The 23,581-nt window shown below is 41.6% G+C and overlaps 1 protein-coding gene across 1 annotated transcript; it reads right to left on the reverse strand.

Annotated features, from left to right (window-relative positions):
- Positions 1 to 1,251: 1,251 nt before the first annotated feature.
- SLC39A2 (solute carrier family 39 member 2) lies at positions 1,252 to 23,430 on the reverse strand. The gene is made up of 4 exons (XM_087714109.1): positions 22,901 to 23,430; positions 14,340 to 14,470; positions 12,545 to 12,601; positions 1,252 to 2,686 (listed from the first exon to the last, which is right to left on the reverse strand). Exons 1-4 carry the CDS (start codon positions 23,013 to 23,015, stop codon positions 2,090 to 2,092), a joined length of 900 nt encoding a protein of 299 aa, XP_087570235.1. The 5' UTR covers positions 23,016 to 23,430; the 3' UTR covers positions 1,252 to 2,089.
- Between the last annotated feature and the right edge of the window lie 151 nt (positions 23,431 to 23,581).

The raw sequence follows: 23,581 nt of genomic DNA on the forward strand, positions 1-23,581 counted from the left end.
ACAATTGTCACTCACTAAAACCATAGTGCTGTAGATGTAAACATGATGAGTGACAAGGTGCTTACTTGGTGCTGACCAGGAGAGGTATTCACTTACCTTCCCTACCGGTTTGCAAAGCATGCACTTTGGCTAAAAACAAGGGCCTAAATGGGATGCAGTAGAGCAGTAGGCCACCCATGATTTTCGCTACCGGTTCCAGTGAACCGGTCTGAACCAACAAAATACCCACTCTGGTGCTGACTGCTAGTACACGGCCAACTTAAAAAACAGAGGGAGTGTGTAAGGATGGAGATCCATATGGAAAACTTATTGGAGAGAAAAGCCATTCTATCTTCCAAGGTTTGGGAAGTCTGAATGTTCTTTAATAATAATGATAACAATGCCAACTAATATAATAAAATCTATACTCTGGTGTTTGAAGTTGTCAATTGTATCAGTTCATTTCTTAGTAGGATAGTATCATAGATGGGTGTGTGAGTAAGGCAGAGGTGGGATTCCATCGGTTCTAGCCTATCCACTAGAACCGGTAGTTAATTTTCTAAGCAGTTCGGAGAACTGGTTATTAGAAGAAATCTCCTTTCAATCCTGTAAGGAAGGCAGGAAAGAAACATTCTGGTGTTGTTTCTAGCCTAATCTTTATTGCCCTGCTTACAGAAGCTGCCTCTCCATTAACCCTTATTATATTCTTGGCAGTACCCTAAACTTACTGACTCTGGGTGGTTTTTTAAAAAAAATTCCTTTGCTGGTTCTTGATTTTCTTAAAGGGGAAGGGTTGTTTTAAGCTTTTTACACTTCTGTTAGGAGGAAATACTCCCCTATTGGAGTTCTTCCAGCTGGGATGCAACGAGCAGCATTTTGAAGAAATAATTGAATAATGAATCTGGCACCCTGCCTGATTTGTAACTCTGAGCTTGCAGGTATTTCTAATGATTGGTATTTAGGGGAGCTTTTTGCAAGCAAAGAAGCTTTTTGTATTTTTGTGCAGGTAACCTTTGACTTACCACAGTTCATTTAGTTACCATTCAAAGTTACAATGGCACTGAAAAAAGTGACTTATGACTGTTTTTCACACGTACGACTGTTGCAGTATCCCTATGGTCACGAGAAGCCAGGTTAGGCGAAGCGCCCCTTGACATGAATGACATTGAGTTGTCCACACCCAATCACCCACACCCAGCCAGCCAGCCAGCCACGCCCACCCAACCACACCCACAGAACCGGTAGTAAAAAATTTGAATCCCACCACCGGAGTAAGGTATATAGTAAGATGTTTTGCTTGAAAAAGGGACATCAACATGATTATGTCCTTATGTTTAATTACAGGATGAACATTTGTTTTGTTACCAGGATATGTTTTTGTGTTATTTTTCAAAGTATATTGAATTAATATTTCCATTATCTCTCCTTTTCTAAGTCCAGGTATAATGGCCTATCTTCTCTTTATTTGATTGCCTAAAAAAGGAAGGGGCCATTCAACTTTTTACTTACATCCCATCCCCAACCCTTAAACATTCTTCCCAGCCAAGTCATGGACTTAGCAATAATAAGATAGTAGTTATTGACTTCTTTCCAGAGATGCTCTCAGGAATCCATGCTTCGCAGAATTATGATAGTAGTAGCTATGACTTTTTCGTGCATCCATCCAGCAGCATGACCCATGTAGATAAAGGTGGACTTGTGTTGAGGCAACACACCACCATTTTCATCATTGACCTCCATTGCAGAAGGCTCTGCTTCTTATGTTTTTGTTGTTAACGTTTTGTTTTAATCTACAATCTTCAGTTTTATGGAAGACAAGTGATTGAGAAGGCTGAATTACAGCCTTCCAGTAGCTCAAGAAAATGAGTCCATTTGATATCTTCATCTGTCACAGTCAACTATTTTTAATCTAAATTGTCTCTTAAACTTCCTTGGAGGATTGTCATAGGCTTCTCTTCTTGATTCATTTTTGCTATGGCACTCAAGGAAAGTATAATGGCATACACAACATGAATAGACACAATATAACGTGTCAGAGAAGATAGACAGGAATAGGTCCGATGGCTGATGGAGGGCAGGTTTCCCAGGTTCCTTGGCATGAGCTTGAGTTTCATGCCCAAATGGCAATGACGGCCATAATGGAGAAGCCTAGGCTGATGAAAAGGAACTTGGTGAGAGGGCTTTCATGTGAACCCAGCTCGTAAGGAAGAATTTCCAGGAATGTGACATAGAGGAAAGTTCCTGCTGACACCCCTTCAAGGACAGCTTGGGCCAGACCACTCCCATCCCCATTGGAAAGAGACACGCCGATGCCTATGCTGATACCAGTTGGAGACATCAGAGCAAAGACCACTAGGTAGAGTATCCTCCATTGGAGCTTGGTGCTACTCTGCACTAGCTTCAAAGACAAGCTGAAGCTCATGATGGCCTTGTGGATGAGCACGGCCAGGCAAAGTTGGATGGTGTCCGTGGTCTCCTTTTGCACACCAATGGCGAGTCCTTCAAAGATCGAATGAAAGGACAGTGACAGGAAAAGTATAAATGCCCGGAAGGAACTGTGAGAAGGTGGGAGCTCCTTGTGATCCTCGTGGTTTTCCTGGCTGCCATGCGAGTGAACAGCTTGGGGGCAACAATGGAGCACCAGGCTTTCGATAAAAAACACCAGGAAGAAGCCCAATGAAATTATGAGCTCTCCATATGGGTAAAGCTGTCAAGGGAGAAAGGGAAGAGAGCGGGGAGATAGAGAGAGAAAGAGAGAGATAATGAATATGAAACAGAATCATTATGAATTAAAGCACTCATCACTGTATAATGTATTAGTTCAAGTTAAAACTCCCCTTTCCTCCACTAGAGCATTCTTAATTTTCTTACAATGTTCCGTGGAGTTGGTTAAGATGAGGAAGAAAAATCCATTCAAGAAGTTTGCCTGGCTAAGCGTGAACCTGAACCTGTGTCACTGAATTGCCAAGCATACAAACAAACTCATATCTAGATAAAATAACAATAGAATCATAGAATTGGAAGGGATCTTAGAGGTCTTCTAATCCATCAGTCTGTTCAAGGCTGGAGTCTTATACTATGCAAGTACAATAGTTGTCCAGTATATTTTCTGAAAGCCTCCAGTGATGGAGCACCTACAAATTCAGGAAGCAAGCTATTATATTGATTAATTGCTGTCACTGTCAGAAAATGTCTTCTTATGTTTAGCTTGTAGCTCTTTTTGACAAGCTTCCCCCATTGTGCTGGTCCCTGGTGCCCTAGAAAATACCATATTTTTTGGAGTATAAGACACACCAGAGTGTAAGATGCACCTCAGTTTTTGGGGAGGAAAATAGGGGAAAAAATTCTGCCTAACAAATACTCATCTGGCTAGCCTCTTAATCTGGTCAGTTTCAGCACATAGGTTTGCTGGTTTTGAGGATGTGCACAGGCTTTTTATCCCCTGGTCTTCTAAAGCACAGCTGATCATTGGAGGGAGCAGCAATGAGAAAAGCAGGCAAAGAACAGAAGATCGCTTCACTCATTAGCGCCTCATTATGGCTGAAAAACAGCTTCTAAAGCACAGCTGATCATTGGAGGGAGCAGCAATGAGAAAAGCAGGCAAAGCATGGAAGATGGCTTCATTCGTTAGCACCTCATTATGGCTGAAAAAAAGCTTTGAAAAAGCTACAATTGGATTATAAGACACCCCCAAATTTTTAGCTTTTTTAAGGGGGGGAGTGCGTGATATATTCCGAAAAACATGGTAAATCTAAAGTAAAATAGAATCAAACAAAATAAATTGGAAGAAATCTTGGAGGTCTTCAAGTCCAACCCTATGTCAAGTGGATGTCTAGTCTCTTGTCAAATACCTCCAGTGATGGATCACCCACAACTTCTGAAGGCAAGCTGTTCCACTGGTTAATTGTTCTCCCTGTTAGGAGTCAATCTCCTCTTCCTTTTGAGAGTCCCTCAAGTACTGAGAGGCTATCATGTCCCCCCTCATCCTTGTCTTAAAAACATGGGTGTTTCTGAGTTCTAGCCAAAAATGGGGATGTTGGAAAGAAGAAAGAAATCTAGCTGGATGTTGAAACAATTTGGTTGAATATTGAAAGTCAAGGCAAAGGCAAGTTAACTGAAGGCAAGCTGACTTTCAGTGCAAGCTGCTGAATGAGGACCTGTATTACACATTACACTCAATTGTAAAGGAAACAGCTGCTTCCTTCAACACTGAACAGAGGCATCCATTATCTCTGACCAACGGGGATGCACACTGGCACCTTGGCCAAGAAGAGTGATGACTAACCTTTTTGTCGTGTGCTGAAAACGCCTGCGCACGCATGACTATGCATGTGACACCCTATGTGCCATGCCCCCGCACATGCGCACATGACCCAACCGTACTATGTTTTGTGCCTAGCAGGCCTCCCTAAAGCCTCCTGGGGCCAAAAAGGCTGCCGGGGGCGCTGCACCTCCCTGCATCCTGCTTTGGGCCTAGCAGGCCTTCCTGAAGCCTCCTGGGACAAAAAACGGGCTGCGAGGAGCCCACACACTCCGTGCTCTCCCCATGCATGCACATGCGACCCCCTTGTCCCCCCACGCATGCGCACACATTTCCCCCATGTGCGGCAGAGACCCAAAATCAGCTGGCTGCCAGGAGGTGTACGTGCATGTGTGGTGAGACTGAGCAGGGCAATGGCTCGCGTGCCACAAAGAGGGCTCCACGTGCCACCTGTGGTTTGCCATCACGGTCCTAGAAAATCAAATGGACAAAATGTCAGGACTGCAGTTATCCTTATGTAGCCTTATGTATCCTGTATCCTTATGATTTTTGACATCCATTATAGTGTCAGTCCCTAAGCAGACAGTAGTGGTATCTCTTAATGATTATAGACAATAGCTTTAACACCTGTTGTCATGAAATGTTTTGAGAGACTGGTGTTGAACTATATTAACCCTAGTCTTCCATCTACTTTGGACCCATGCCAATTTGCATATTGGAGTAATAGATCAACTGATGATGCTATGTCTATTGTTGTCCATACTGTATTAAATCATTTGGAACAACAGGAAGCATATGTAAGGTTTCTATTTGTGGATTATAGCTCTGCCTTTAACACTGTTCTACCCAATAGTTTGTTTCTGAAAATGTGCAATCTGGGTATAAACCAGAGGATTTGTTTGTGCATAAGAGATTTTCTAACAGATAGGCCACAGTTCAATAAGGATGGGATCTCACCATTCTTCTACTCTGATACTAAGAACAGGAGCCCCCCAGGGTTGTGTGCTAAGCCCCTTCCTTTATTCTTTGTACAAACATAACTGTGCTCCATTGTATAACACCAACACAATTATTAAATTTGCGGATGACACGATAGTGGTGGGGCTCATTAATAAGAACAATGAGTCTATTTATAGGAAGGAAGCACAAGGGCTGACATTGTGGTGTAAAGAAAATAATCTTACACTTAACACCCCAAAAAACTAAAGAACTTGTAATTGACTTCAGGAGGACGAGAGCTGGACATTTACCATTGTACATAAATGACGAGGAAGTGGAGACGGTTGGTAGTTTTAAATTTCTGGGAATTTATATCCCGGAGGAGCTCTCATGGACTACGGATGCTAACATGCTTGTGAGGAAGGCAGAGAAGGGGCTGTACTTCCTGATAATGCTACGGAAGATAAATCTATCTCAGCATCTACTTCTGTCCTACTATCGCAGCACCATTGAGAGTGTCCTGACATACGGCATTCTTGCATGATATGGGAGCAGGTCTGCAGCGGACGAAAAAGCTCTACAGAGAATCATTAAAACTGCCCAGAATACATAAAAGTTTCGTAATCAAAGATAAATTTTTTTATACAGAATACAATATAAAGATGTAATAATACTGGATGGTTTTGGGATGATGTGATGAAATGCCATAATGTAAATTTATTCTCACATAAAAGGAAGTAATAATGGTTGTAGTCAAATAAATGTTTAATAATGATAATAATTGTATGCATATATATTAAATTGATAATATGAGATTCTGTATAAATTGTAAGTGAAGACTGTGGTGAGGGAGCAACAAAGGTTTTGTAACCAATCGACACACTGTATGTAACTAGAGGATGGTTTTTATGTTTGTTTGTTTAAAAATAAAAAAATTAAAATTTAAAAAAAAAACTGCCCAGAATATCACCGGGCTCCAGCTACCAGCCCTGGATGACATTTTCGCATCTCGCTGTTTGAAGAAGTTGCAAAACATTCTCAGAGACCCTTCCCCATCCTGCTTACAATCTTTTTAGACTGTTGCCTTCTGGCAGAAGATACAGAACAATTAAAACTAGGACCTCATGTCTTCTGAATAGCTTTTATCCCAGAGCTATAATTGCACTCAACAATGAATTAAAGGGCCACCATCAGTGAGCTGTTGGACAACACTACTTGGTCTGTTGTGTGGATGCTTGGGGGGTTTAGGGGCAGGGAAATTTTTTTGGTGTGTGTGTGTTTAGGGAGTGTTATGTGTGTTGGGCCTTGTCTCTGGGTGTTATGTGAATTTCGTTGTATGTGTAAACTGTGTATATACGTACAGACAATAAAGTAAAGTAAGTAATTTATATTGATTTTGTTTCCTGATTGCTTATTTGTACCCTATATCTATCATTATGTGTTATACCTTATGATTCTTGATGAATGTATTTTATTCTCCTTATGTACACCAAGAGCTTATGCACCAAAGACAAATTCCTTCTGTGTCCAATCACACGTGGCCAATAAAGAATTCTATTCTATTCTGTAATTTGGATTTTAGGCTGGTCGGATCTATCCAGAAAAAAAAAAAACACCATTGAATGTCCATTGTGGGATGGAGTCTTGAATCTGGATTTTGCTGGCCCCATAACTATGTTCAATTTGCTCTAAGGATCCAAGACTAGGAGATTTATTTATTCATGATCAACTATAGTTTTATCCCTGCACTGAAAAACCTGGACAATTACCCCCCTTGCTACTTTTCAAAAGTCACCCATTAGTCTGCATGGCAAAACAGTTGTTGAGGTGTACAAACGTTTTCAAATCTTTCAAGATTAACAGGCAAATGTTACACTTTTTCAGGGTTCCATCCCACCTCTACTCATCCACTTTGGCCAAGAAATGAAGGCACAACTAAGAAAATCTTATATGTAGCAGTTGTCTCAGCTACTAACTTTTAATTCCAACTTAATTTCTGTGGAACTCATCCCATATTTAAGAGATTCCCAAGGTCACTCGTGCATAAGTGTAATGTACCTAGCATCCCTGTCACAGTTTTTTTCATTATGTTGTTTCAAATTTGTAAATTTTTGTTTGAGAAATAAATAAATATACACTATATTGCCAAAAGCATTCGCTCACAACTGATTCTGATTATTTGGATGGGTGAGCGAATACTTTTGGCAATACAGTGTATTTTAAAGTATTTTTATTGATTCTGGAGAATTGATGCATGGCAATACAAGGGTTGGACCAGCAGGTGGCAGTGAAGGATTACTCAACAGAAACTCTTCCTTTATGGATAGTAATTTCTTACTCTCTTACCTTATCAACATTTGTATTGAGAGCAAAAGAAAAATCTCTCACCCACTACAGGAAGACACCTAAAAAAAAGTATATCAACATTTCCAAAATGCAAACTTGTGCAAGGCTGAATTCTCCACATATTAGGGGTGGTGGTGGTGGTGGTGGTGGTGGTGGTGGTGTGTGTGTGTGTGTGTGTGTGTGTAGAGCAAATTATAATTTTGCTTTTTTACTCCCTGTGGAACAAGAATGAAAATCTATGGAGATTCTCAGTCACCCAGGTCATGGTTGTCCCAAAAGGTGCTTTTTCAAGAGGCACTGGTCTTCCAGAAAGTCTTTCTGGAAGTCCAGGTGCATCTTGAAAAAACACCTTTTGGGAGAAGAAGAATGAAAAAAAAGACCCATAACATGTGCAGTTCTTCTAATACTCATTTGTTATCTCAATAGCCCTATGAGTTAGGTGTGGTTCAGAAGCCACCCACTTTCCTAGGTCTCAAATTTGATCTTACGGGACATGGGCTGACATGAGTCAATATACTTTCGGGAGGTGTAACCTATTGTCCTGATGCCAGAAACCAAGTTCTGAAGAAAAACCTGAATTAAGAGCAGGGACAAGCCAACTGTGATTTTCTTTTAAAGTCTCTTTTAAGATGTAAGATTTAGTTTATTTGTATGCCGCCCTTCTCTGGGAGGGACTCAGAGCGGCGAACAACTCAAAAGGGGAAAAGGGGATACAAACACAATACACATAATTAAAATGCACAAGAGTCATACAGCCATACAAGTCGAGAGGGGAGGGGAAGTCATCAACCCCAGGCCTGCTGGCATAGCCAGGTTTTGACAGCTTTCCGGAAGGCCTGGAGAGAGGTGAGGGTCCGAATCTCCGCGGGGAGTTCATTCCAAAGGGCCGGAGCTGCTACAGAGAAGGCCCTGCCCCGGGTGGTAGCCAGATGGCATTGGCTGGTAGACGGAACCCAGAGGAGGCCGACCCTGTGCGATCTAACGGGTCTATGGGAGGTAATTGGCAGCAGGCGGTCTCTCAAGTACCCAGGTCCAATACCATTAAGGGCTTTTTACTAGTTTTACTAACTTCAGCCACAGAATAATGGAATTTATAAAAGAAAGGAAGTCATTCTGCTTTCAGGGGAAATTAAAAAAAAAACTCGGGAAATAAAGAAAGTTCAGTTCTTGCCCATTTTTGCCTTCCATGGTAGCCTCCTTTTTCAAAAGAATTTGGCTGATTTCTGGCTGCTGAAATGGGTTCCCTTCCCCTGGATTTGCCTCTTTCCCTCCTGTTATCTGTCAGAATAAGCAAGAGAAGAGGAAGGAGCGTGGCGGATTATGTAGTTAGAATGCTGGCTTGATAATTAGCAAAGCCCCCCTCCAAGACCCAAGTGCTGCTGTGTGGCAAGGTGAGCCTCCGCCATTCGCTGCAGCTCCTGCCCACCTAGCAGTTCCAAAGGGAGCAATTGCAAGTAGTAATAGCATTTAGACTTACATACCACAGTGCTTTACAGCCACGGGTAGGTTTCAACCGGTTCGCGGCGGTCCCTGCGAACCGGTTGGTCGGCGAACCCGGAAGTAAGTAACTTCCGGGAACGGTGAAGCCCGCGGTCCTTACCCATTTTTGATGAGTTCTGCGCTTCCACGCATGCGCAGGACGCATACAGCGCCTGCGCGATCCTCCAGGAGCAGCTGGAGCGTCGCACAGACGCTAGTACGCATGCGTACACCGCACGTGTGCACGAGGACGCCGCCGCCCCCGTTCCAACCGAACCGGTTGGAACGGGGTGAGAAACCCACCCCTGTTTACAGCCCTCTCTAAGCGGTTTACAGAGTCAGGATATTGTTGTGGCCTGTCAACTGCCAGCTGATGAGGAGGTTGGGGAAGAACTTGGGCCAGTTCTGGAGCCTGGGGAAGATTCTCGTGGATGCTCAGCATCAGACACGGAGATAGAGCCATAGCCGTCCAGCATTTCCCAGCCACCGAAGAGGCAGATGCCTTTAGAGGCTGATGAGTGAGGGCGAAGAACAGCTGGGGCCTGTTCCAGGTGCACGTAGGCACACAGCAATTAGGAGAGGTGAACAACGGAGGACAAAGAGTCGACTTAGGAAGCAAATGAAATGTGGATGCTGAATGGCCTCTCCCTGGCTGGGGAATAAGTAGAAGGAAAGGGGAGTGGTTGTCGTAGAGGACAAGAGTCCGTACGTCTGGAGATTTCGCTCATTGTGCTTCACGCAACAATGAGCAAAATTCGTGCCAGAATTTAATTTGCAGCCTTTCAGCTGGGAACTCATGGCCTTGCAATTATCGTAATGAACTGATAAGGTCTGCTGACTTTCAGTGGGTGAATGCAATTAATTCACAAGAGGTAAATAAAGAGGGTGGTTTTTTTTTTTTTTAATGGCAAGGAGTCTGTTTCTTATTTCTGCAAAGTCCGGGTCAGAACACATATTGCCCCCAACGATCTGGGTCCTCATTTTACCGACCTCAGGAGGATGGAAGGCTGAGTCAACCTTGAGCTGGTCAGCTCCCAATCAGGCATCCCTGGGGGAACTGTGATGTCACCAGCTAATTCTTTCAACCTCAAAGTGCTTTAGGTGCTTCTAACACTGCTGCAAGTTAGCCAACAAGAGAAGTAGGAAGTATAGCCAATGATGAGGAATGCTGGTAACTGTAGCGTAGCAACACCTGGAAGGCCATAAGTTACCTCCTCGTGATCTATGGACAGGGTGTGATTGAGTAAAAAAAATCCCACAGTTTGTGAAAGATTACACCTTTGTTGGTTCCTAAATTACCCCCACCCTAATACCATTTGAACACACTAGCTTACAGTTTTTACTACTGTAGCCCAACCCAGCCCCTACTGACAAAAGCTCTTACTAAGGGGTGAATTCCGGAGATTGAAGTCCAATGACGTAGTGGAATCTGGAGCTGAAGTGAATCTGGGAGGAGTGAAAAGACTGACTAGCTTAGAATTGCTAAGGGGAAGGAGGTGGTGGTGGAAAGCAAATCCTCCCTAAAGCTTGCAGTAGTTATCTAGTAGTTTCTGCCATGAGTGCATTAGTCTGGCAAGATTCCTGTCGATAGGAGAGCAGCAATAGACATGCCTTTCTGATCATTTGTGCAGTGGTTTAGAATGAAGCATTGCAGGTTAACTCTGCCCACAGTCTTGAGTTCAATCCTGACCGGCTCAAGGTTGATTCACACTTCTATCCTTCTGAGCAGAGGTGGGTTCCTACCGGCTTGGATCGGTTCAGCCAAATAGGTAGTAATTTGGCACCATTCCTATTGGTGGCGCCATAGGTGGCATCATCTTCTCTTTTTTTCTTCATTTTTTTACTACTGTGCATGCGAGTGTAGTGTGCATCAAGTGTGCGTGAGAGAAAAGCGTATCCTGAGCGAACCGACAGTAATAGAAGTGTGATTGTTACCACTATTAACTATTTGTGTCATCCTGGTTCCTTTCCCCTGACAAATGCACTAGGAAGTAAACTAGGGTTGGGAGAAGTTTCTTTTGTGAAATCAACCCTGTAGTCAAGATTGTTGTTTTAAAACGAATTTCTGCTTTAAAGGCTTTGCAATGCTTTGGATATGACTCTTGGGCATGTATTTAGGAGTGTACCACTTGATGTGTCTTAAAAGCAGTCATGCCCTTTTCATAACTACTGCATGATGCTGATAAAGTATCACTAATTTAACGAGGATCTGGTGGGTGAAGCCTATATACCAGATATGCCTGCATACATGAAAGCAACTTTTTAAATTTAAATCCAAAGTACTACACTGCCTTAAGAGCGATTGTTCAAAAATTTTGCATTTCAATCTACTTGCCCTTGTTTTAAAGCTTGGTTTTTTAAAAAGTCTTCCAGAAAAAAATGACAACAAACAATTTTTTTTAAAAAAAAAGATTAAGACTCCAACAGGCAGCAAATCAAGAGCAGTTCTTTTTCTACTCACATGTTAAGTTATCATACCAGCTGGACCAGTGAGATAAAAGCAGTGATTAGAAGTGCTCTAAACAAGTCATAACAAATAATTTAAAGTTATCTAATCTAATAAAGAAAATCAAATAGGCATTGCTATCTTTAGAATCTCTGAAACCACGTGGAAGCTGAACTCGGGAGATTAAGTAATTGAAAACATTGCAAAATGGGAAACGAATACAAAATTTAATCTTGGGTGATCCACACCCATTCTGTTACAGATATGAACATTCAGGCCAACTATTGGAGTTAGTGGTTCTACTTTAAGTAGAACGATATAAAATACGATTCACAGAGGTAACAGTCAAGGAGTTTATTTCTCTCTAGCCTGGTATTCCTCAGACTTGGAAACTTTTAAGATGTGTAGACTTCAGCTCCCAGATTTCCCCAGTCAGCTTTGCTGGTTGGGGAATTCTGGGAGTTGAAGTCCATATATCTTAAAGAGGACAAGGTTGAGAGATGTTGGTTTACCCAACTATGTAGCAGCATTTAGCAGATCTTAGTTAATTTCCAATAGCTAAGCAGGAACGGGCCTGGTTAGTTGTTGAAAAAAAGGAATTCGCGACTAAACTGGGAAGTAAAAAAAACCCAATGAAACACTTACTGTGACTACCAATAACCCTATAACCCCAAAAGAAATCAACGAGAAGTCATTCTGTATTTTTGCCAAGAGAGTTACACAGCTATACCCCTGAAGTCACCAGGAATCACGTTTGATTCAAAGAATGTATGACCTCCCTCTATTGACATCATGGTCTTCAAATCTTGATCGTGATGAGAAATCTGTGTAATTCAAGAACACTGGAAGTTCATAGAATTCTCATCATGATTAAAGTTTGAAGACCATGACGTTGGCACTGGGAGGTCATACATCTTTTGAGTCAAATGTGATTGAAATCACATTCAAGTCCAACTTCAATCATCCCATGCTCAATAGCCAAGGGCAATGGGAGTTGGAACCCAACATCTAAAAGATTACAAGTTCCCATTCAATAGTAAACCGATTAGTAAATGTCAAGATGAAGGGAAGTTTTCAAACAATGGGATACTTACCTCTGAATCATTATCAGTGCTCGTGTAGGTGCTATTTACTTTATACCTGGCACTCTCCTAGAAACAAAACAAGATCAAAGTTTTGGTCACAAGACCTGTATTCAATCAAAGCTACTGCAGAAATAAAAGGAAGGTATCAATTTGAAATACACCTCCGTGTTCTGGAATTTGGCTTTCCAAATGATTTTAACTTTTTGCAACATTGCTGCTCATACTGATTTTTTAAGAGTCATCTGGAAAAGGCATCTCCCTTTTAGGCAGATACACTTCGTCAGATGCAGGTGAGAAGATATACATACCCATGAAGGTAGAAGAAAATCAGATTTTATTACTGTCTTTAAAAAGATAGTCTTAAGTTACTGTCTTACCAGGTAAGATTATTGCTAACTCTGATCCAGAATTGCTTGCAGTAATTATCAACAATTAATTTGAAGGTTGATTTGGTCAAAGGAGGATTTGACCAACTTTTCTAGCATCATCTACATACAATTTAGTTCACTCTCATTAAAAAAATAATAACATGTTCCAAATCTCCAGATGATAAAGTTTCATGAGATCTTGCGTATGAAGGTGTAGTTCATTGTTCATTTTTTTAAAAAACTCTATATGGGAACCTATTCTTTTTTTAAAAAATATTTTTTTTATTTTTTTGTTACATAAACAACACATGCCCACAACAGTGGGGGGGGGAATCAAAACACACAAAAAAAACCAAGGCAGAGAAAGAAAAAAAACAACAACAAAAAAAAGAAAAAAGAAAAAACACAACAAGTATATGTTATAAAAAAGTATATCAGCTGGTTACAAGTTTTTGTGCATCTCTTCCATTAATTCATATTAATTCAAATATCTTAACTCAAATGTTTAGCATATTAACATCATCATACCTCCACTTTTAGTTGACTACAGTTGTTTAAACATCCTTCATCCTTAACTATGCCAAAGATTTAATCCATAACCACATGCTAACATTTCATTTACTTGTTTATAAAATCCTCCATTAACATCAAATCCTCATATCCTGTTTTAGCTAAACATCCATAATACTTAATACCAAAAATTCCATCCTCCATGTATATAGTTTATTATCATTCTCCTTTCTTTATGTAATTACATCGTATATCATAGCATTTTCCCCATATTAGTTAAGATTTAACTGTATATAGTTTTACTATTCATTGAGTCATGGAAGTGAACAAGAAAATCCAGGCTCAATTTTTGGGGCCAGTCACTTTCAGATCAACCTACGTTATAAATTTCTTAAAGGTAAAGGTTCTCCTCGCACATACGTTCTAGTCGTTCCCGACTCTAGGGGGTGGTGCTCATCTCAGTTTCAAATCCGAAGAGCCAGTGCTGTCCGAAGACGTCTCTGTGGTCATGTGGCCAGCATGACTAAATGCCGAAGGTGCATGGAACTCAGTTACCTTCCCACCAAAGGTGGTCCCTATTTTTCTACTTGCATTTTTACATACTTTCAAACTGCTAACTTGGCAGAAGCTGGGACAAGTAACGGGAGCTCACCCGTTCCGCGACACTAGGGATTCGAACAGCTGAACTGCTGATATGTTGATCGACTAGCTCAGCTTCTTAAACGATAGCCAAGGAGATTATTACATTGACTTGTAGAGGGAATCAGTGAAGTAACTAGTAAATTAGAAACTCTCAGAACATCAGAATTTTCTCCTGTCCTACATGAACTTATTTTTTTCTAATAGGAAATGATGAATCATGGAACTTTGGTATTTGTTCCCAGGATGGCAAAAATGGAAATCTAGGCTCTCATAACAGCACTCACCGCATGCCGTCGTTTTCCTATTTCTGTTTCGATGTCTCTCAGGGCATCAGCCACCATGTGCATAATGCAGGCACCGAGGAAGACCCCAGCAGCGAAGCAGCCAATAAAACTGAGGATGCGCCGATGTTTCCCTGAAAATAAATGGAAGAGAGAAATATTTTTAAGGGTCACCTGGGCAGGCAAGTCTTTGTTTTGGGGATCATCCACTTGCAAGCATCAAGCATCCCCCTCCACGTCCTAATTTCCAGCACCATGGACAGTGCAGTGACCCAATGCTTTTGACTCAATCCAACGCATACCATGTTTTCTCGAAAATATGACCTAGCTTGATTTTATATGTGCACCCAACATAAGTCCTACTCCCCCAAAATAAGCCCTAATTAAGACCCCGCCCACTCCAGGGTGCCCAGGTAAAAATTAAGCTAGGGTGCTGTTGTGGCCCAGCAGGAACCGTTGGAGCTGCCACCAGACTCCGACAGCAAGGGGCCCTAAGAATCAGCTCTGGAAGATGTGGAGGTCCCTGGATAGGGTTCCGACTCCGAGCAGAGTGCAGAGAGGCTGGTTGGCCACCAGGAGGCACTTGAGCATTGGCGCAGTGGGGAGGAGCCAAGGGAGTTGTTCCTGGATGCCCGGCATCAAAGAGCTGATAGGCATAAGGAACAGTTGCGCAGTTACAGGAGATATATGCACTCAGCTGGTGGTAATTAGGCTCCTCTCAAGACTATAAGAGGACTGCTTGTGCACATGCCCCATTGCAGGAGTCAACACATTGACTAAAAGTTGGAGAACTTTTGTAACTAGCTTGGCAGGCTGGATTGCTGCCAAGGCTTGTCTGTGCTCATTTGCTGCCAAGGACCTGACTGTCTGTTAATAAATTCCTTAAAGTATCTTTGGCTCGGCGTGCTTTGGTGTGGGACAAGAGGGGTCAGAACAGGTGGGGATAGGTGTGGTGGAGCTGCCCTACTATTTACAGTTGGACAGTTCAGCCAGGACTCGCATACCTTGTCCCATTTGTTCTGGGCAAGGTTTTCTGGAAAGCCTCTCTAGCCGATAACAGAGCTCCGGATCAATCTGGAACTCTGTTATCAGCTGCAAAGGCCTCCAGGAAAGTCTTGCTGGCCTTGCCATATGAAGAAGTTCCTTAAGAGCTCTGTAGTGAAAAAGAGGCCAATGTAGGGCTAGGTTGCTACTGGCATTACTGCCGGTTCGATACTCCGCGTGTGTGCATATTTACACATAAAAAGGTCTGTGTATGCGCAGAATGTTAGAAAAGGGGGGGGGGATTACATTCTGCAATGGAGATTGATCTGCGCATGCGCAGAACCAAAAATCAAGATGGCGCGCTGACAAAAGAACCAGTTTGAGTGCGTGGGTGGCCAACTTACTACTTACTCGGCTGAACCGGTCCGATTTTCGGGGTCTTATTTTCAGAGAAACACAGGGTAGGTAACCCTTGGCTTATGAACACCATCCATTGGTAAGCAATGGGGTTGTTAAGTGAGTCATCACATCACCACGCCCAATTTTACAAGCTTCTTTTGCCAGGGTGATTAAGTGATTCACGCCCTTGTTAAGTGAATCTGGCATCCTCCCCTGACTTTGCTTTTTGGAAGCCAGCTGGGAAGGTCTGAAATGTTGATCACGTGACCTTGAGATGCCACAAAATTGTAAATGCATGCTGGTAGCCAAGTGTTTAAATCACAATCCTATGCCCATGGGAATTCTGCGATGGTCGTAAGTGCAAGGACCAGTCATAAGTCACATTTTTTCCAGTGCTGTTGCAACCTTGAGCAGTCACTAAATGAATGCTTTTCGGTCAAGGACTATCTGTATCAGTGAGGATGTTATCAGAAGTAGAAAATATTTACATTTGTGGTGATCCTACATGAAAATTCAGAGGATTGTGCAAAATGTTTACTTTATTGAAATAGGAAATAACTAACTGGACCATGGATAAAATCCATTATTGACATTTGGAGGAGCAAATGAACACTTGCTACGTAAGTACTTGCTTTTTATTAATGGCTGCTAGACAACTTATAAGAGCCATGGTGGCGCAGTGGTTAGAATGCAGTACTGCAGGCTACCTCTGCTGACTGTCAGCAGTTCGATCCTGATTGGCTCAAGGTTGATTCCATCCTTCCGAGCTTGGTAAATTGTTGGGATCAATATGCTGATTCTGTAAACTGTTTAGAGAGGACTGTAAAGCACTGTGAAATGATGTACTGTATAAGTTTAACTGCTATTGCTATGACCCATGAAAGACCAGAAAAATCTTTTAATACCGCTCAGGTTTCATTGATGTTGGCAATGGTTTAAAAAGGCAATTTATATATTTAGTTCAGTCCCCAGCCACTTATTTTCCGCCCATAAATTCTCTAGGGGAGAAAGAGAGAAATGGGATTTACTGCCAAGCCCAAAACTGAATTGGTATATTGAGGTTAGGCAACTCCTAGACATCAAATTGGTTTCTCCAGTCGTCTCAGGATTATGCTGAGATTTGGTAGCATAAGGATATTGTTTCTAATATGTTCCATCTTTTTCATTCTGAATAAATTAGGTCTTTCTTAATCATACAATTTTCTATATTTTTAAAAAAAAATCTTTTAACAAGAAAAAGTGGCCAATGTTTTTGTTCCCACTGATTCTACAGGCATTGCCACTTTGCTCAGTGCTTAGATGCTCAGTAGAGGGAAATTAAAAATGCAATCCTTTCCAGGGAAAAAAATAATTGTACAGGTAGTTCTTGACTTACAACTATAGTGGAGCCTGGAACCGTGATCATTACATTTTTCTGGCCGTAAGTCATTGTTGGTGACCAGACTCAATCTTATAACTTTTACAATGCTATAAAGTGTCTATGGAGATTCTCAGTCATCCAGGTATGGTTGTCCCAAGGATGCTTTTTCAAGAGGCAGCTGGACTTTCTGTTTTTTCTATGAAGACGTTTTGCTTCCCAAGCACCCAAGAAGCTTCTTCAGCTCTTTTTCAATCCTAATCCTAACTCTAACCTGTCCAGTCAGAGCTGAAGAAACTTCTTAGATGAGAAGCAAAAGTTCTTCCAAGAAAAACCAGAGAGTCCCTTTGCCTCTTGAAAAAACATCTTTGGGATTTAAAGTAAGTCCACTATAGTCAGAAAGCAAATCAGGTGGTTATTAAGTGAACCACATGGCCATTAAGAAAATCGATTGTAGATGGTTTTTGCTGGGAAAATGTCACAAATCACAATCACATGACTGTGGAACACTGCAACTGGTTGCAAATGCAAGATTTTTGCCAAATACTCAAAACGCAATTACACGACCAGGATGGATAGCAGTCGTAACTTCAAGGACGGGTCATAAAACATTTAACAAATCCGTCGTATCTTCCACCTCCATCAAATAAGCCAAATGGAATAAACCTTACCCCTGAAGAATAATATTTTGGTATAGTATCTGTATCAAGGAAAAACAAAATTTACTCTGAGCAGGTATTTCTATATAGATTTGCTTCTTTCAGTGTATTTGAGACCCCGCTCTCCAATAGTTGCTTACTTGGGAGGAGCTGTTTATGGATAGCATCCAATTCTGCAAACTTACCTGTACAAGGTGAGGCTACCTGGTGACAAGATAAGCATCACAGCCCTCACTAAGTAATAATTGTAGGGAGACTCGAGACATTGCACCTACCCTGTTCCACCAACCTTGAATGAAGTCGTGGGAAGATTTCACTAAGGAATCAACACAATACGTCCCATTGTTTTATGTGTCAAGTGAGCAAGAATGCTCAACCATTTTGGGGGGGGGGGGGCGGGACTAATTTTTGCAAGACTGTTCAAGGCCGAGGACCTTTTCTTCTAACTTTAAATCTGGAAGATGAATTATTTGTTCCACTATTTGTTTTTTTAGAACAGGGGTTGGCAACCTTAAACACTTAAAAGAGCCGTTTGGATCCGTTTCCCATAGAAAAGAAAACATTGGGAGCCACAAATGTCCTAACCAGAAGCCCCCCCCCCTTTTAATTTTGGAGCTGACCAGAAATCAGGTTCGTTGACCATAGAGTCTCCACCATAGAGTCCTTTTTCCTCTACCTATCTAAAGCCCTATCAATTGTGGACCCGACTGGGAAATCCGCCCCTTGCCATAGTGTCTCCTCCTGGCGCACCGTGCTTCCCCGACCCCAACTAGAAGCTCCTCTCAAAATTGTGGTGTCGACTAGCAACAGGGAGGCGCAGCAGAGGGATGTAAGAACCACATGCGCTTCCAGGGCCCCAGGCTGGCGACCCCTGTTCTAGAACTAAAAGTTTCGCTTTGAATGTCCCATTAAGATTCCTTCATTTCAGGTCATATGCATGTACGTATAACCAGATTTTTATCAGGAGGACAAAGGTAAGAAAAGCAGAAAATGTTTCCTCGTTCCTGCTTAATGAGATTTTACTACTTTTTTTTTATTCTGAAAAGAGAAATAAAAGATTCCTCACTGCCTGGCTTGGAAAGTTGCTGGCTACAAATGTATGAGCATTGTCAGCATGAAGAAATTAAATAGGCCTATCACCTCAACTTCAACACCCAATGAAAAAGAAATGTTCCAAGCTATTTATTTCAAATCTAATTGATATTCCACTCACATTTTACGGGTAGTCCTTGACTTGCCACCATTCCTTGTAAATGTAGCTTATGACCATTTTTCAATTACAACCGTTGCAGCATTCCCACAGTCATGTGATCAGGATGCTTGGCAGCTGGCAAATATTTATGACTGTGGTGTCCCGGAGTCATGTAGCCAACTTTTGCAAACTTCTGACAAGTAAAGTCACTGGGGGAGCCAGTTTCACTTATCAACTGTGGTGATTCATTTAACAATCGTGGTAAGAAAGATCATCAAATGGAGCAAAACTCACTTTCTTAGGAACAGAAACATCGGGCTCAATTCTGTCATAAGTTGAGGACTATCTGTCCTGGATTTGGATCAGTAAATTTCAACTTCTATAAGGTTAAACAAGGTTACACCTTGTTTGAATATTGATTTTGACTGCATTTACATGCAATTGTTCTGCATCCAAGTTTTCACGCTTGGGATTGTGCAAACCTGAAACTTCTAGTTACTTTAACTCATACATATTAATTTATCTATGCCTCCTTCCACTTCCATCCTCTTGTTTTGCTGTTTGTTTTTGTGCCAAACTTTAGCTGATGAAGAATTTCTTTCTGACAGAGAGAGATACTTGGCTGTTTAAAAAACAACAACAATGTAGTAGTAAAGCTACATTGCTTATTCCAAAGAGTAGGAAAGAATAAGACAATGAAATGGGAAGGGCCAGGAGGAAGGGTTTAATGTACAGGATTAAAATTAATTTATATATAACTAGCTGATAACCCGGCGTTGCAAGGCATTTATTTATAGGGGGGAAATGTCCGGACCAAACATAACTTCTTATGTTGGATCTTTCCCCCTTACCAGAGGGAGCCCCCCTGTGTAGTACTGTGAAGCCGTTATCAAGGCAACTTCACTGCACTGTACAGTAGAAGTCAGCACAGCAGTATGGCAAAACAGGCTGTATCTTAACAAAACACACACCCCAAGGAGCGTTAGGGATGTCTTACCCACCCCGCACCCCCAGTATTTTTCTCCAGAGGTTATCATGAGAGAGAGGGAGGGAGGGAGGGAGGGAGGGAGGGGGAGAATGAGAGAGATTTTATTAAAACTTTTAAAGACATAAACCAGACACATTTTGAAACAGAAAATTAAGGAAAGGAGTAAGGGAAAAAATGCAAAGAAAGACAGAAATGGAAAAAATATAATTTCATATTTATTATGGGTAGTACCTACATCTGATAAAGAGGAGAGAGGGAGAAGGAGAGGGGGGATGGGGAAGGGAGGGAAAAGCAGTTATATTTACACCTCTCTCTCTCTTTCTCTCTCTCTCCCTTCCTCTTATAATTACTTCTTTCCATTCTACTCTTTCTAGTCATCAAATCCATACACCACAAGTTTATTTTTTTCTCTTTCAGCAAAAAGTGGCTAATGGGATTTCCAGTGACTAATAAATGTGATTTTTGTTCTTTCTCTTAAGTAAGAAAGTCAATTTTGCCATTTCTGCTAATTCCATCACCTCCACCAGGCATTTTTCCATTGTGAGGTATTTCAGTTTTTTTCCATTTTTGTCCATATAATAATCTAGCAGCAGTTATTTTTATATATGACCTTCCAGAACTCTTTTCTGTCTATCCATTAGTCCCAACAAGAGAAGGTCAATTGAAAGTCAACTTTTAAAATTCTTTGTATCATCTGTATGCGTTTAAACACAAAGTTCTTGGGGCTTTTTTTTTTTTGCAAGTCCCCCAGATACAACACAATGACCCTTCTCTTATTCCACATTTTCAACATAGGTTTGAAGTACTTTCATACATTCTAGATAATTTTTCTGGAGTCCGACAGCAATGGCATTCCATTTCATAAAAGTTGTCTTTTGAATGATAGCATGTTAATTTTCAGCCCTTTTGGTCGCATATTTTATCATTGTTTCATCAGCATATTACGTGCAAAGTTCTTAGCTCATTCTTATCATAAGTCTTTCACTCGTTCTCCCATGTCAAGTTTCAAAAAAAGTTTGCATGTTTTAGAAATTACATGTTCATCATTTGTACCGTTCATGTATAAAATTTGTAAAGTTTCAAATTCTGTCTTGTGCTGCTCCATTTCCAAATACCTTATTATTATTATATCGATTTCCAAATACCTTATTATTATTATATCGATTTCCAAATACCTTATTATTATTATTATAGGGTTCAAATGAAGTGGTATAGGGTTTCCTGCCTAAGCAGGGGGTTGGACTAGAAGACCTCAAAGGTCTCTTCCAACTCTGTTATTCTATTATTCTATTCTATTCTATTCTGTTCCATTCCAAATCTTTAACTATACACATGAAATACATTGAAAATTGAGTGAGGGGGGGGATGGGACCAGGGGATGTTACAAGTCTCCTCCCCTAAGGAGAACATAGAAGGGCCTCTTCTGTGTGGCTCCCTCCCTTTGGAACATCATTCAAAGAACCAAGGTGGCACAGTGGTTAGAGTGCAGTACTGCAGGCTACTTCAGCTGACTGCTAGCTGCACTTCAGCAGTTCAAAACTCACCGGCTCAAAGTTGACTCAGTCTTCCATCCTTCTGAGGTCAGTAAAATGAGGACCCGGATTGTTAGGGGGCAAAAGGCTGACTTTGTAAACCGCTTAGAGAGGGCTGTAAAAGCACTATGAAGTGGTATAAAAGTTTACGTGCTATTGCTATCCCTGTGGAGATTTGGCACTTAGACACTCTTTTGTAAGGCTCAGAAGACGGGGTTTTGTCAACGTGTCTGGATAACTCAGAAAGCGATGTAGCCCATCAAGTGGCTTGTTTGATTGATTTGTTGGTCCCAGGACAAGGGGATGATTACTGCTTTTATGGTTTGTATATTGGCTTTTTATTTTTGTAATCCACCCAGGAGTCACGGAGACTGAGTGGACGGCCATACAAATATAAACAAACAAGAAATTAAATAAATAGGTAATCAACTGATCTTCTGATTTCATCTTATGTTCGCCATCCTCTTCTCACAATTTTCAATAGGTTAGCTGCTGGTTCTTTTGTATAAAAAGCTTCTTGTGCCGAGACCCATAAAGACATTTTTATATTTACTCTATATATCTTCAATATGGCACTTCTAATATAATGATGTGTGGATTTCCAACTCCCAGAATTGCCCAGTCAATATATCATGGCTGGGGAATTCTGGGTGTTGACGTCCACATAGCTTAAAGTGGTGTAGGTTGGGAAACACTGCCTTAACTTATTAAAATTAATTATACTTAATATGACTTGTTTGAAGTATTCAATAACTTGTCTTCACATAAAGGTAATGGAGGCTAAATTAAAGCCTCTCGGAAAGCTTATTAAGTCATTTAACTTCAGATTGTGCTCCTCTGCCTGAAAGGTAATCCTATGATTTATAAAGCATCGTACATGCCAATGTTGTCATTAAAATCTCAGAGGCAAAATAAGGATACTGAGTCACCAATTCACCCCTATCGCAAATTAGGGTCTAACTAAATCGGGGGAGGGGGGGTGTCAAACTTGATTTCATTGAGGGCCACATCAGGGGGGGTTGGGGGCATGGCCAGCTTGACATCACTCATGTTGGGGGTGCCTGTGGCGGCCCGAGCGCTCTGCCAGTGAAAACAGGCTCCCAAGCTCCGTTTTTGGCTGGGACGGCCTCCTGCAACCCCCTGCCAGCAAAAATGGAGCATGTGGGCTTCCCCAGCTCCATTTTTGCTGACAGGGGCACCACAGGCCAGTCCTTCACTGTTTCCAGAGCAGCCCCACGGGTCAGATCTAAGCACCCTGAGAGCCAGATCCGGCCCCTGGGCCTTGACCTTGACACCTCTGGTCTAAATGAATGGATTCATAACAAATATGAGACAAAGAATGGATCCCAATTTCCTTAAGATGCCATCTCTGCGTTTTCTATTATGTTAGTTCTGACCTAATTGAAAATCACGACAACCCCCCCCCCCCCAAAAAAAAAAAAAAATGTCTCACCTCTGGCCATGTTCATGTGGAACCACTTGATCTGGGCTGGAATGAGGCCGCAAAGAAGAGTGAGGAGGAGCAGCCCTGCCAAGCAGCCAATTTTCACAGCCAATATCTGCTCCATCTTTGCAACCGTAAGGAAGAGGGCAAAAGTTGAGGAACAAAGTTAAGGACCGCTTTGTGCTGCTTTTGGTTCTTCTCGGCCCAATCTGCTCCTAAAGCTTCTCAGACCAATTAATTAGTCTTGAGTGAAGAAATCCAACTCTGCAAACCTTCTTTCTTTGGAAGACCAAAGATCAAGGAAAGACATCCAGTCTTGTGCACTCATAAAGCCCACCTCCACTCACAGCAAACTTGAGAACTCCAAAGTGCATTTGTTTCTTCTTTGCCTTCAGTCTTTTTTTTAGCTCCACTTCACAATGACTTCCATTCTCCTAATTTCTTCCTGTTTTCCCACTGTCCTAGTTTTCTTGAAGCTTTGCTGCTTCTATTCCATTCCGCCCACCCCCCCTTTCTTCTGTCTCCTTCTCACCAAGTTCTTTTCCCCTCTGCTTGCTCCCATTCCATCTTCCTTCAGTTCTTAACACTTCTCTGGATGTCTGTGAATAAAAACCCTGATACTCCACAAGGGAACCTCCCACCAATTTGAATGCCCCAGCCCATTCCAATTGCTCTATTAAAACACCACAC

The sequence above is a fragment of the Thamnophis sirtalis genome, unplaced genomic scaffold (genome assembly GCF_051295495.1).
Source record: "Thamnophis sirtalis isolate CommonGarterSnake01/CBP01778 unplaced genomic scaffold, rThaSir2_p1.2 scaffold_4, whole genome shotgun sequence".
Lineage (NCBI taxonomy): Eukaryota > Metazoa > Chordata > Lepidosauria > Squamata > Natricidae > Thamnophis > Thamnophis sirtalis.